Source organism: Onychostoma macrolepis, chromosome 15 (genome assembly GCF_012432095.1).
Source record: "Onychostoma macrolepis isolate SWU-2019 chromosome 15, ASM1243209v1, whole genome shotgun sequence".
NCBI classification, from domain to species: domain Eukaryota; kingdom Metazoa; phylum Chordata; class Actinopteri; order Cypriniformes; family Cyprinidae; genus Onychostoma; species Onychostoma macrolepis.
In genome coordinates, this window is record NC_081169.1 from 24,378,347 (window position 1) to 24,394,174 (window position 15,828).

Sequence of the window (15,828 nt, forward strand, 5' to 3'; positions counted from 1 at the left end):
ATTATACATAAATGGTAGATCATAATATGAATTTATGTTTTATGATCTTATAATGATGGTAGAACATTATAATGCACAAATATTTGACAGAATCAAGCATGTATATAATGAAAATTATGGAAAATTGTGCTCTCTGTATATGTGAATGCATATAGGGCCCGGATTAACAAAACATTCTTAATGTTTTAACTTTTTATCTTTTTTGTCTTGAGAAAAAAAAAAAAACTTACAAATAATTCAGATTTCCTTAAAAAAATCTTAAAGTAATTTTTTTAGGAAATTAGGATGGCCTCACACTTTGACCTAAATTATAATACTAGCTACAAATTAAATATTACTATTACAATATTTTACTCAGCATTTTAGATGGAAAGGTATTACAAAAAAAGAGAAATACTAATAGATTTATCAAAGATTTATTAAAGATTTGGCAGTTTTGAAATATTATATTACACAAGGTATTTGAGTATCCTGTCGTTTTATTTTTTAAAAAGAAAATTGAGATTTGTATTTGCTAACATTCATAAAACAGTTTTATTTCTTTCTTCTTCTTTTTTTATTGCATTTCCTGCATTTTTATACTGGTTGGACACACGTGACAAGACAAGTCTCTAATCTTGTTAAATTTTATAACGTTTTTCCATATGGGAAGCCTGCCTTAATGATTTCAGATTTGCTCACGGCCAGCCAGCGTATTATAATGTTTCCGTTCATAAATTTTTCCCATTTAATTTCACTTATGCTCCATTCTAAGCGATTCTTTCCCCATCTCCCCGTCTCTTTCCCAGCAGGTCGACCCCATGCTGACCCCCGAGGAGAGACAGCTGAATAAGATGCAGAATCACGGCTATGAAAACCCCACTTACAAATTCTTCGAGCAAATGAACTGAGGAGGGCTCTGCAGTCTCAAGGCCATGCCCTCCTCTCTCGCCTCCCGTTTTTCGATTGGGGTTCCCACTGCAACCCCCTCTCCCTCGTACTGTATGTATGTCTATATGACCGATGTTCAAAATGTACAACAAACCCGGCACGCAAATATAGGGAGTTTGTAGTAAAACGTTTGCATACTACTCTCTCATCAGGGAGAGACACTAATAAGAGAATCCGCAGAGCACCGAAAGCTCATTTATCCCCCGGTTTTTGATTTCGTTCATGAGGGTGTGGCCGCGCCGAGCATGTTCGGCCCTTTTAAAATCTTGGAATAGCGTCACACTTTCTTTCCGAATGAATTACGTGTTTCAAAGAAGCTAAACGTGATCGACCCGAGTGGTTTGTTTTGTCATTTCTATTTTCAAAGCAGAGTTTATTTCATGGTGAAACTGTGATATGAATGATATATTTTTGAGTTCACCGGAAGATGTTTTGACCCTCTAAGACGACATAGTTATAGATTCGAGTCATTTTAGACTGCTAGTTTCATTCTGTTTGACTTTAGACATAAAACGAACGAGGTTTGTATTCACGTATAACTCATCCGACGGACATTCTGGTAGATTCTTAGTCTCAAATCACACCTTAAGAAACTGAATCAGTGTTTTAAATGTACCACGAACGTTCATCGAACAATACTACCCGAAAGCTTAGAATATTTTTCTGGTATTGCTTCTTTAAAAGTCAATTCTAAGTAATCTGAAGTCCATACGCGTAAAGAAAAGCATGCAAAATTTGGTGTATGATGCTATAACGTACTTGTGTTGGTCCTGTTTCTTGCTTTTTGATAAAAATGAAAATATCACAGTGCAACAATGACGTGTACATAACTAAAGACGTAACTCGAATAGACGTTTCTATCATTAATTTGTATCGACGCAACGTGTGGACGTAAAGATGACCTTGTGCTGCTCACACAGAGAACGAAACATTTCCTAACATGGCTGATTGAAAACGGACTGTTGTATAAACCAGCACAAGAAAATGACACAGTGACTCCTGACTGAATGTATCTTCGGTAGACATAGGCTCCATTCACGTCCCTCCTAACACACCGCGGCGGTTAGAGCGTAGGTTAGTTAGCTTAGCTAATCGCTCCGTTTTCATACAGTAGTTGATTTAACTGTCGAGGGTTTGTGTTGCGTAACTGAATCTAGTGACACCTCTGAAAAGTGGTAAACAACTTTGACTGCCAAGATGTGATTCCAGAACTGGTTTAAGTTTCTGTACACGTGTCACTAAGTCTTGAAAATCAAGTTTGTTTGTTTTTGTTTTTTTGTTTTTTAATATTAGAGGGTTTTAGAGTTGTCTGTCTAATGCATTTCTGTTCTAGTACATGATAGAAATTTTAAATCAAATTTTTGGATGTCTGTCGCTGTGACACAAATAACATGAACGCAACAATTACTGTTAGCCTGTTGTAGAAAGGACATGTCTTGCTCTAAATCTTTTTATTAGTAGAACGAACAGGTTTTTGAGAAGAATACAGCATCATCCCGTGTTTAAATATTAAGTGACATATCAGCAGAAGTGAAACCAAAATGTGGGCCCAGTACGTTTGTGTTTAGCATTACTTCAGTCCAAAACTACACTTTTATACCAAACCAAACTCTGTCCTGTGAAACCTATTTATTTTTAGAAAAAAGTGTACTGATTTTTTTCTGAGTCGAGACACACCAAACCGTATGACATGATTGTTTGTATTTGATTGCCTTTTTTGTCTTCCTTTGTTCTGCAACATTTAAAAAAAAAAACATGAACTGAAGCCAAACCACAGAAAAAGCTTGTTTAAACACACATTGGACGGAAGCTTCTCGAGGCATACTAATTATTTTTAAGGCATCATTAGATTCATAAATCCTCATTTAGACCTCTCCAGGTTAGACTGGCCTAATACAACACGTTGCACCAGAGCTCATGGCACTTAAAGCAAAACATGAACGGCCTACTGTTGTTTTGATCGCTCTGATGTGAATTTATGAATTGTGATGAGTTAAAATTGTGATTTGATGCCCTAATTTAGGACTCTTATATAGATTTCGTACCAGCATCAGGTAGATTTAGGACAGTGTATTCAATTGGGATCGAATCTAAGTTTATACGTGTCTTCTCTTGGCTGAGATGACACTTCCCTCTCTTATCCTGAACCAATAAAAATGTAAACAAATTTACGGATGTTTTAACTGCTGCATTATTGCCTTTTTCAATGCTGTGTTTTGGATGTAATTATACTGTATGTATTTTTTATTTAAGTCAATATTAATTGGAGTTTGGGTCATTTGCTATATAGATTTGGACTGTAAACACTGAACGGGTCTCATGCTTGAAAAGTAAACTAATTAATTGAGAGCACAACTGTATCCAGATTGATTCGTTTGTGTCCATTCATCAGTACTTCAAAATATTTCCTCGTCTTGCTGAAGAATCAATAAAGTAAAGGTTAAGATGGAAACCCATTTAGTCTACATAATGTGTTGAACATCCTACACACCCCAGTTTTATCTTTCAAATGACTAGCATCATAGCATGTATTTGAAGATACAGCTTGATAATGTAAAATAATTGGTTAAAAGTCAAGTTTGATGAACCTTGAAAATTTGATGAACTGGTGCTTTAAGAAACTTGTCATTAAGCTACTGAAGCCAATGCAATGAAATAAGCTGATCTCGAATCACTCTGAATTTCACCAAAGACATGTTCTGGATATGATTGGAAGGCCAACTAATGTGTTATATTTTTAATTGACGTGTATTGTAAGAGCAAGCAACCTGTGAACTGATCTGGCTTGTTGTACTTGCATTAAAACAACAATAAAATTATAAATGACCCACAAAGTTTGACTGTGGCTTTTCCCTTTTGGAATAGTGGTGTTATTGTGAACAGCATCATCCTGTCAGCAAGCTTCTGGTCATTTTTAACCAGGGAAATAAACATTTATGTCAGCTAGTCATTTAATTTCAATTCAAGATTAGTAGCTTACGTTCACCACAAATCAAAATGGTCAGGCTTGTTTCTAGAGTTGCCAACTCAATACAGCCAGTTAAGTTTTCAATAATTTTACATTGTGCATGCATGGTCATTTTGCTGAATGATGTTTTTTCCACTTAAGTGGGTTGGTGAACATTCATTGTTTTTTTTTTTTTTTTTAACAAAGTAGAGAAACAGGAAGCACAAACTTTTTTAGCTACAAAAAAAACACATTTACAGTACACATTACAAAGTACATAATTTTTATAGATGAAGCCTATGTAATAATTACTGTTGTTGCTGAGGACCTAAATGTAAGAGCTTTGCATGCTGCGTTTGCAATTGCTACCAATAACTTCTGCACGTCATTTGGCTTTTGGGTGCCTCTCAAGCACAGTATGCAAAGCTCACCCGTTTACTGCATATGAGAGGAGAACTACTAAATCACTTGATTTTTGGGGGGTGTAGTATCTTTAGAAGAGTTTGATGACTCATCTTTTGTTTAGAACCTCAGGAACAACTAGCAAGAATGATGTCCAGCCACCCGAGATTGAGAGCCGAGGGAAGTACACATACTGGCATCTTTGAATTTTCCATCAGCTCTGTCTGTAATTGATATAATAAAAAAAAAAAATTAAAACTGATGACAGTGATGTCAATTTGAGAACTGCCAGTACATTGTCCATAAGTACTTTTGAACAGAAGAGGCAGTGGCATGCACAGACCTCCGGAGGGACAGGGGAGAAATGGCATTACGAGGGCACAACCACGGTTCGGGGAGGGGGATTCGATTATTGCATAAACAGTTTATTGCATAAACTATAGTAATTATATTTAACTGGGGTCACAGCTGTATCCAGATTGATTTGTGTCCATTCATCAGTACTTCAAAATCTTTCCATGTCTTGATGAAGAATCAATAAAGTGAAGGTTAAGGTTGTCAGGGGCCTTAGGCTGCTCTTTGGGTGACCTGGAAAAAAACGTATTTAGTGCCATGCATAGTCCACACGCAAATAAGGTGAACTGGCATACACACACACATCGAGACAGCCAATCCTCTACACTGTGTGTAGTGTTTTCCCTCTACATTCCCAGTGGATAAGCACTGACTAAGCCCTGACTATCAGTGTAAATTGGAGTTTTATGCGTGGATAATGTGAATAAAAACCTTGCAATGCTGAAACAATATATCTTTGCATATATTTTGAATGTTTTTGTTTACTAAAACTGCTGTTATTAAATCTGATACAGCAAATATTGTTATTAATGTGCTTAAGTGAGTATTTAAGCAGTAAATGGTCATGCCACTTCTCTGCTGTAGGATATAGACAATTTTTATTTATACTTATTAATTGTATTAATTGTATTATATTAATTGTGAAGGTCTCTTTTAGTCACCTTCTTAAAAGTCTTCATGTAGGCTACCTATTTGTCACGAATCCGGTTTATGAACTTCCGTTCACTCACCACCAGAGGTCACTCGCTCACCACATTGACTCTCACACCATACATCACACTGGACTCCATTTCCCATCATCCATATGACACATACACAGCTGATTACACTGATTGCACATACACAGCTGAAGGCACTGATCACACAGCTATCATATCACACACTTAAGCCATGGACTTTCTCTCCCTCACTGCCGAGTATTGTATGCACTTATCGCTCCTCTAGCCTTAGCTACTCTACAGAGCCCTTGATAGTTTTCCCTTGCCTGTTTTAGATTGTGTTTTCCCCTGCCTGGACTTTTGCTTTCGTTTTCAGATCTCCTCTCTCGTCAAGCCACTTTGGATACTGTTCGCTGTCGACCGACCCAGGCCCGTTTTGGATTACTCTCTGCCTTGCCTATGATAGACCTGTTTGCCACTGTTTGACCCTGCCTGTTATGACCACGTCTCTGCTCAATAAAAGCTTGCAAATGGATCCGCACGCTTCTCGTCTCGTTGGTCTCGTTACACTATTGCTACAGGTCCAAGTTTTTATTTTATTTTTGATAGTTATGCAGCTAGGCCTATGGCTACAATATGTGTTAATAACAAACTAATTTCATCCTATACATACACAGATTAGAACACACACACACACATTTTTATTAGCACTTTAAACAATGTCATGCTTGTGACGCATGAGCATTGTGCACTGAAAAAAATGATTTTTTTTTTTTAAGGTAAGTGGTTGCAAACAATTTATTTCAGCTACATTTAAATAAAAAGTTAAGTCAACTAAATTATTTTTTTTTAAATGTAGCTAAAACAAATTGATTGCAACCACTTACCTTACATTTTTTTTAGTAAATTCATTGTATCATTTTTTTTTCAGTGTAGCCTATAACTCATCTCCTTAAACAACAACAAAAAAATGGTTGTGCTTTAAAATGTAAAATCAGCTGCTTGTGTTCGTGTTTGTCCATTACTAAAATACAGTGAATTATCATCATTTGCGTATAAAATCCCAACTTTGTGCTGATCCCCCGATCCTCATGAAAATTTTAATGAAATGCTAATGTAAAACAGCTCTATTCATCTTGAACTAAATTCAACTAAAATTACCATGGTTACTAAACCGATAATAAGATACTATAGAGTTCGCCCCATCGTCCAGGCTGCACTCTGGAGTACTTGGGTTGGTGGGTGTTAATGTCAAGCCCTGAATCTAAATGATAAAAATATGCTTAATGTAAGCTTAATGTACTTCTTCATGTTTGCCACTAGATAGTGCCAGCAGGACATTTTTCCTTTGGTCTTTTTGTTAATTTATGCTCTTTTTATTGTTGTGTGCAACTGCATTTATCTGATTATTGTCTTTACTGTTGTTGGTGTTGATTGCTTTGGTTTTAGATGTTATTTCTCAAATTAAGTATGTGAATTTATTGTGAAAAATGTGGGAAATAAATGTGAAACATAGTTACTTCATTTTGTACAAAAAAAGATCAGCCTTCTTTCTAGTTTCATCACCCATTCTTTATTTTCAAAAGTAAAATGAGAAAGGTGAAAGAGCTAGGGAATACCAATGATATAGATCCTTACTTTATAGTTTATTAATAGTTTTTATATAATAGTTTATAACCAGCCCTGATCAATTCAAGTGATATGTGACAAGACATTTCATTCCAGGTCATTAGAAACTATTAAAAAGGTAGGCCTATCTGTAATAATCAACTGGAAATTATCTTATCATAAATTTTTTTTGGCCATCGGCCAATTCAAGTTATGGTAGATGAGAGACTTTTGTGCAGCACAGTCAACTTTCATAAGATAGAGAAGCAGAAGAATTTGTGTGCACAATTATTTTGTGAGTATTGTGATGTCTGAGAAAGTGTAAAATATATTCACTCTCTGGAAATGATTTTCAAGAAAATGTTAATCTAACCATATAAAACACATGCAACATGCCAATTAAATATTTTTTTAAACAATTAGGCCTGCTATGATGCTATGATGGTTACTATGGCCTTATTTGTCCCTGCAATTTACATATTAGGGCACTGCCCAGAGTTAATTGCTTACCTCAGTGTGGGCGATGCAGAAACATTTTACATGCTGAATTCTTCTCTCAGGTGTCTTTAATGTGTTTGCAGGGAAAACAGTGCAACTTTGTAAAACAAACAAACAAACAAAAACCCTCTTTTATTTAACGGTAGTTACATAGTTCCATTTATGTGTGATTAAGGCAATACTGTGATTGATATGCAGATCATATAACCTGATCAGCCACATTAAAACACCATGCATAATATCATGTAATGTTTGGGTTAAGATTTGTATTTTTATTTTATTTTTAAAGAAGACTATTATTCCGATCAAGGCTGCATTTATTTCATCATAAATTCAGAAAACAACAGTAATATTGTGAAATGTTATTGTAATTAAAAAAAAATGGTTTTCTATTTTAATATACTTTCAAATATAATTTATTTCTGCGATGCAAAGCTGAATTTTCATCAGCCATTACTCCAGTCTTCAATGTCACATAATCTTTAGAAATCATTCTAAAATGCTAATTTATTATCAACGTTAGAAACAGTTGTACTGGTTAATATTTTTTTGAGAGCATGTGATACTTTTTCTGAATTCTTTGAGGAATAAAAGGTTTAAAAGAAAAGCATTTATTTAAAACAGAAATCTCTTCTAATAATGTAAGTCTTTACTATCACTTTTTATCAGTTTAACACATCATTGCTGAATAAAAGTATTAATTTATTTAAAAAAAAAAGTTTTAATTGTTATTATGTAATACAGCTTATTTCTGTTGGTGTTATTTTTTTTCTTCTGAGTTTGGGTCTTGAGTCAGTCTGTGGTTCCTGTGATATTTTACTTCATGTTACTGTTTTCCTGTTCCAGCTGTACAAAAATTGTTTTAATAAAAGATCAAGAGTGTGTTGAAGAGTGAAATTAATTATCTGAATAATTAAAAATGTAATAGGATGCCATTATGCCAGTGATGCAGTAATACAGCAAAATGAAATGCAAATTTAATTTACAATTGTTAAAAGAATATATTATTTTAATATATATATATATATATATATATATATATATATACTGTATATTTGTAATTTGAAAAAAAAAAAAAAAACTGCCTCCCTTTCACATGACAGACAACAGATTTGAAATGAGAACAAAAAAGGATTTTGCAGTTTTACTGCTTAAGTGACCATTGTCATGAATCCTATAAAATGGCTGCAAGGGGAAATTCTCAAAATAACCAGGAATACCAAAGAGAAAGTTTTATCAATTTGATTAATATGCTATTTGGATAATGTGAATAAAAACCTTGCAATGCTGAAACAATATATCTTTGCATATATTTTGAATGTTTTTGTTTACTAAAACTGCTGTTATTAAACCTGATACAGCAAATATTATTATTAATGTGCTTAAGTGTGTATTTAAGCAGTAAATTGTCATGTCACTTCTCTGCTGTAGGATATAGCCAATTTTTATTTATACTTTTATATGTAGGCTATTTATGCACAAATTAATTTGGTTTTGTGGCTCGATCCTTTAAAAAGAACCAGGAATCACTGTAAGACAGAAATATATACTCTTCTGACTATCCCTTTTAGGTTTTTAGTAGTTATTATAGTCATTACTTAATAAATAAACAAATACTAATTGTGAAGGTCTCTTTTAGTCACCTTCTTAAAAGTCTTCATGTAGGCTACTTATTGCTACAGGTCCAAGTATTATTATTTATTTTTTTATTTTTTTGATAGTTATGCAGCTAGGCCTATGGCTACAATAAGTGTTAATAACTTAAACTAATTTCGTCCCATACGTACACAGATTAGAACACACGCTGAGGGGGTGGATACATAAATAATTGGATTTTAATACCCGATTTCAAGTGGACACTTATTTACTATAAAATAGGAACCTTTAAAAACTATAAGAGAACCAATATATAGGCTCAAATATTTTATTAAGAGGTAAACAAGGAAACATGAGTTTGCCATGAAACATTTTTATTAGCACTTTAAACAACGTCATGCTTGTGATGCATGAGTATTGTACACAAAATAAATTAATTGCAACCACTTACCTTAAAAACATTTAGTAAATTCAAGGTATCATTTTTTCAGTGTCCTTAAACAACAACAAAAAAATGGTTGTGCTTTAAAATGTTAAATCAGCCGCTTATGTTTGTGTTTGTCCATTACTAAAATACAGTGAATTATCACTATAGAGTTCAATAGAGTGTGTGTCGCCTCGCCCCATCGTCCAGGCTGCACTCTGGAGTACTTGGGTTGGTGGGTGTTAATGTCAAGCCCTGAATCTAAATGATAAAAATATGCTTAATGTAAGCTTAATGTACTTCTTCATGTTTGCCACTAGATAGTGCCAGCAGGACATTTTTCCTTTGGTCTTTTTGTTAATTTATGCTCTTTTTATTGTTGTGTGCAACTGCATTTATCTGATTATTGTCTTTACTGTTGTTGGTGTTGATTGCTTTGGTTTTAGATGTTATTTCTCAAATTAAGTATGTGAATTTATTGTGAAAAATGTGGAAAATAAATGTGAAACATAGTTACTTCATTTTGTACAAAAAAGATCAGCCTTCTTTCTAGTTTTATGAACCATTCTTTATTTTCAAAAGTAAAACAAGAAAGAAAAGAATGAAAACAAACAAAACAAGAACTTCTTTTAATTTGTTTTGTCAACATTTACAAAGGTCACGAGCAGGGAGAGAAAAAAATAAGGTGAAAGAGCTATAGGGAATACCAATTATATAGATCCTTACTTTGTAGTTTATTAATAGTTTTTATATAATAGTTTATAACCAGCCCTGATCAATTCAAGTGATATGTGACAAAACATTTTATTCCAGGTCATTAGAAACTATTAAAAAGGTAGGCCTATCTGTAATAATCAACTGGAAATTATCTTATCATTAATTTTTTTTGGCCATTGGCCAATTCAAGTTATGGTAGATGAGAGACTTTTGTGCAGCACAGTCAACTTTCATAAGATAGAGAAGCAGAAGAATTTGTGTGCACAATTATTTTGTGAGTATTGTGATGTCTGAGAAAGTGTAAACTATATTCGCTCTCTGGAAATGATTTTCAAGAAAATGTTAATCTAACCATATAAAACACATGCAACATGCCAATTAAATATTTTTTAAACAATTAGGCCTGCTATGATGGTTACTATGGCCTTATTTGTCCCTGCAATTTACATATTAAATTAATAGTTAATTGCTTACCTCAGTGTGGGCGATGCAGAAACATTTTACATGCTGAATTCTTCTCTCAGGTGTTTTTAATGTGTTTGCGGGAAAACAGTGCAACTTTGTAAAACAAACAAACAAACAAAAAGTAACTTTATGTAGATCACTTTATAATAGATGCTATTTACACTAAGTGCAAATAGCATATTTTCTTAGCGATAGATAGGGTACAACGTGGCTAAAGGCCCACCTTAAGAAAAAATGTGCCATTCACTGCGCCTAAAATGTATAATTGCAGAAAAAATATATATACGTTGTATTGAACATTAATGGAGCAACAGATTTTGTGTGAAAATAAATCATTCAAGTTGTTTATTTTGTTTAAAAAACTTATAAATGTATGAGGTGGCAAGGAGGGCCTTTAAACCCACACACGGGGTAAAAGGCCCACGGTATTGATACGAATACTTCAGCTAAAATAATGTTTTGTTTAATAATGTCTAAGTCAATACTTGTTCAAAGCAATCACTTTAGCAAAGTTTGTACGGTTTTCTGCTTAATTTAAAAAGAAAATGTAAACAAAATAAAAAATGTTCAATAAATATACTGTCATTAAAATATGTTAATATAAAAAATATATATTTTAAAATACAGAAACAAAATCATTTTAATTAGTAAAGATTCTGAAAGTATTGAAGGAGATCCAATAATAATTGAAAATATATTTACGGTATGATATTTTATTATGATTAATATCATGTTTTAATATATGATGGTTTCATTCTAAACATGGTGAATATCTCTAATATGGACACATACATAATATATATGATACTTATAACAACATAATATATGATATTTACCATCTGAATCTAACCATGTCATGTCAACAAATAGAAAAGTAAGCCATCTATTAATTATCATGTTAATTACTGTGCGCCTTTAGCCCCAACAGCAGAGGCGCTTTTTACCCCAAATACCATACTTTTACACATTCTTTCATTATTTAAAAACTGTTGCTTTAATTATCTTAAACAAAATCATAAAGAAGACCTTTGTCTCAAAATATATGCATTAATTTTAGCGATTCTCATTTGCTACTTAAATCTACAACATTTTAAAATACATCAAATATTAGATCAAGTAAGCACAGAATCAACTTTGCACTGCTGCGCGCGATCGCGTCAAAGTTCATACAAATAAGCACGTGTATCTTGAAAAGCGGATGTTTTGGAAAGCGCAACGCGACGTTTTTGCGCCATTTAGTGGTTTAGATGAAAATAATATCAAAGGCGCCTTTAGCCCCGTTGTACCCTGCTCTTGCCAAGCTCTGATTTTTGAAAGATGCACGGAGAGGCAACAGCAAGCTGTGTTTGATTTGCGCTCTTTTCTTCCATAAAGTTTACGTTCATTCACTTCACACACTCATCATTCCGTGAATTTAGAGGTTTGTGTAAAATATCATGCTGATCCCCGGCTCACCTGTGCATCTAGCAAGCACGTCCTGTAGCCTTAATTATTCATTATCCGTTATTCGTTTTAAAAGCCATTATCCGTGCCTTTCCGAATAAGGTATTCGGAACCTAGTTCACACCCCTAGTTCAGTCATCTTGGCGAGAAATCCAAGTATATCAGAATCTGACCAAACCACAACTATAGATAAGCCGGATTATCTTGCTGGTGTATGATGATTTGCAGAACTAAGAGATATGTGGTAAATATAGAACTGGTTTTAAAGCAGTTAACTCTAGTAGAAGAATTACATTCAGAAGTTTGAGTGAAAGAAATGAGGAAAGCAGGGTTTTCACATGTTGACTGTACAGTACATGTAAAGTTATATTTTGTTGTGCTTAAAGAACCATAAACAAATGTCCCAGCATTGTGTACAAATGCAACCCAATGCTTAATATTGTACACACAGAAAATGTTAAATCACATTAAATCAAAATAATTTAGCTATACATTCATTCATTAGTGTTTATTGTTTCTACTAGTTTAACTCTTATTATTTTAAAATTATTTTATTATTTTATTTTATTATTGATAACTTGTTTGGGCTTGTTTCAATGTTTCTTCTATTTTGTTTTGTAAGGTGTCCATGGGTGTTTTGAAAGGTGCCATCAAATAAAATGTATTATTATTATTATTATTATTCATGCATTGTTTTTAAACTGTAAACATGAAACTGTAGAAAATTAACTTTCCAGCATTAATTCTGTTCCTAAAAAATAAATAAATAAATAAATTAAATAAAATACAATAAGCCAATGAATAAACAATGTGCTGTTTTAATTTTGTAAAACTAAAAAAAAAAAAAAAAAAAAAAAGTTGATTGTACTATAGTGCTTTTTAGAAAATAATGTGAAATTTTTTTCAGAAATTCTGTGACATTGCTGAGAGTTAAAGTAAGAAGTAATTATGTTGGGAGAAAATTGTGACTTAATGCCAGCTCTTTTCCGTGGCTATGATAAATCTTATAGTCCTAACAACTAGTTTGACTGTTTATCTAAACTGATTGTGCTACTATAAACTAGTATTGGAAACGTCTTAGGTTACGTATGTAACCCCAGTTCCTCGAGGGAACGAGACGCTGCGTCCAAGAACGCTAGGGGAACGCCTCCAGCGTGACCGCGCTCTGATACAAATGTAATCTGTCCAAAGGATGGGCGAGACGTCACGGGCGGGTGACGTAACGGCCAGGAGGTAGAGCCCTGCACGGGCCTCAAATTTAGGCCCTAGCCCGGCCCTGGCCCGAAATGCTCAGGCCCTAGCCCGGCCCGTGTCCGACAGTTTAACAGAATTACCGGCCCGAGTCCGACCCGAGCCCGTCTTTTTTTCCCCCCCTTCTGCAATCAATTGCATTTTTTTCCCCAATGGAAACAACTTAAAATAGGCCGTAATGTTTGCTCATAAAGGTAAGAGTAATACATCATTCGGCACTGTAAAGGGTCTATTTCTATTTGTGTGCACTCACAATATCAACAAAATGTCGTGCTTTTAATAAAACGACACGCTTTTCTGCCGTCTCTTCTTGAACAGGATCGCTTCACAAAAATGAACCGAAAGTCAGCGAATACATGCCTCACAGACATGATAAATATATCTATAGAAAGCTTTAAATTACTACTTAACGAAATAAATCAAATCAAAAACAAAAACTCATTCATTATAATCATAATCCGTGAAAATGCACTTCTCTCTAAAGGCGCGTCTAATGAGGAGATGGATCCACGCTGATGCAACACTGACACAGAAAACAATTCATAAGTAATTCAAATATCTCCTTACTATTTCCCTTGGACACATTCATGGTGATTACTTTTGCTGGGGCTTTACGGCAAGCTTTATTGCGTGTATTTGAACGCAGAACAGCTGCGCTGACGGCGTGATCGCTGCTGCGGGACACTAAACACCGTCGAGCCGCTCTTCTCAGTTGCGGCACGGTCTCGTGTTGTTTCCACCAGCGCGGCAATTTTTTTCATCACTAATTGATAATAATAATAATTCCTTACATTTATATAGCGCTTTTCTAAGCACTTGGCTTAGACATTGATGGATGTCTAAAATATAAAAATAAGGAGAAAACTAAAACAGGCCCGAGGCCCGGCCCTCGTCTGAACTATGACGTGAAAATTGGCCCGAACCCTGGCCCTAGGGACGTAAAAAAGTCGGGGCCCTTAGGGCCCGGGCCGAAATGCAGGGCTCTACCAGGAGGCATAAAAGCACGTGCGGTGGAAACGGCGTCAGCTTCAGGAATGAAGCAACCCCTCATAGGGATGCCGGAAGTATGGCCTTGAGACACAGCGTCTCGTTCCCTCGAGGAACTGGGGTTACATACGTAACCTAAGACGTTCCTTTTCAGGAACTCGAGCTGCGTCCAAGAACGCTAGGGGAATGAGATCCCTACACCGCCAGACTGACAAATCCCTGCCTAGTGTGGATGGAGCACAGCTAGGGCGAGAGAGAAAAGGCCACAGGTGGCTAGGTGAGCGGGGCCTGCGTCCCGAAGGCCAACTTCTGAAGAGTGAGTCTTGATCCCCAAGAGGGGAGAGCAGAGGACTCGAGGCTATGGAATAGCATCCTGATCCACCACATAGCAAACGCTCTCTGGCCGGAGGCCTCAGCCTCTGGAGGAAACATGTATTAGGGGGTGTCTACCCACTGAAGGTCACCGAGAAGGGCGCGGTAGGCCGGTATAGCCGCCACGTAAACCCTCAGGGTGGAGTGAGTTAACCCTGCGGAGGAACAGGCCCGCACAAACTCCAGAACTGTACCAAACGGGCAGTTGGCTGGGTCGAGCTGGCAACCTCTGCACCATGAAGTGACACTTCACTTCAGGGTGTACAAGTCCCTTGTGTTGTGGAGAAAACATGTAACTAAGGGGTGCCTACCCACTGAAAGGCCACCGAGAAGGGCGCGGTAGGCCGGTATAGCCGCCACGTAAACCCTCAGGGTGGAGTGCGTTAACCCTGCGGAGGAACAGGCCCGCACGAACTCCAGAACTGTACCAATCGGGCAGTTGACTGGGTCGAGCTGGCGGTCTCTGCACCAAGAAGTGAAAAGTTCCACTTCAAGCCGTATAGTTTCCTCGCTGAGGGAGCTCTGGATTGGAGGAAGGTCTCAACAACCTCGGTTGGGAGACCGGAAGCTATGGGTTGTGCCCCCTCAGGGGCCACACCTACAACTTCCAAAGCTCCGGGCGGGGGTGACAGACCCCCGCTTGTGAGAGAAGATCCCTCCTGATGGGAATCTCCCATGGAGAGCCGTCAAGGAGAGAAATCAGGTCCGGGAACCAAACTCGGCCCGGCCAGAACGGTGCTACCAGAAGTAGACTGACCTCGTCCCAGCGCACTCTCGCCAGAACTCCCGGGAGCAGAGCGATCGGGGAAAAACGTACAGACGAAGCCTCGGCCACGTCTGTACCATGGCATCCAGCCCCAGTGGAGCTGGCTGAATTTAGAGAGTACCAGAGGGGACATGCGCTGTGTACTTAACTGAGTAGCGAAGAGGTCCACCTGAGCCTGGCCAAACACTCTCCTCAGGGTGAAGCATCCATTCCCCGGGCCTCAGCCCCTGCCTCGACAGGATGTCTGCTCCCACACTAGGATGCCCAGGCATGTGAACTGCTCTCAGCGAGAGGAGTTTGTCCTGGGACCACCCAAGGATCTGGTACGCCAGCCTGTACAGGGGGCGTGAATGCAGACCTCCTCGGTGGTTGATGTAAGAGACCACCGCTGTGTTTTCGGTGCTATCGC

At 36.6% G+C, this 15,828-nt stretch overlaps 1 protein-coding gene across 1 annotated transcript in view; it reads left to right on the forward strand.

Annotated features, from left to right (window-relative positions):
- aplp1 (amyloid beta (A4) precursor-like protein 1) overlaps positions 1 to 3,793 on the forward strand; it is a 57,599-nt gene extending 53,806 nt beyond the window's left edge. The window contains 1 exon segment of the mRNA XM_058745574.1: positions 789 to 3,793. Coding sequence (XP_058601557.1) covers positions 789 to 890 — 102 coding nt within the window. The 3' untranslated portion in view covers positions 891 to 3,793.
- The last annotated feature ends 12,035 nt before the right edge of the window (positions 3,794 to 15,828 follow it).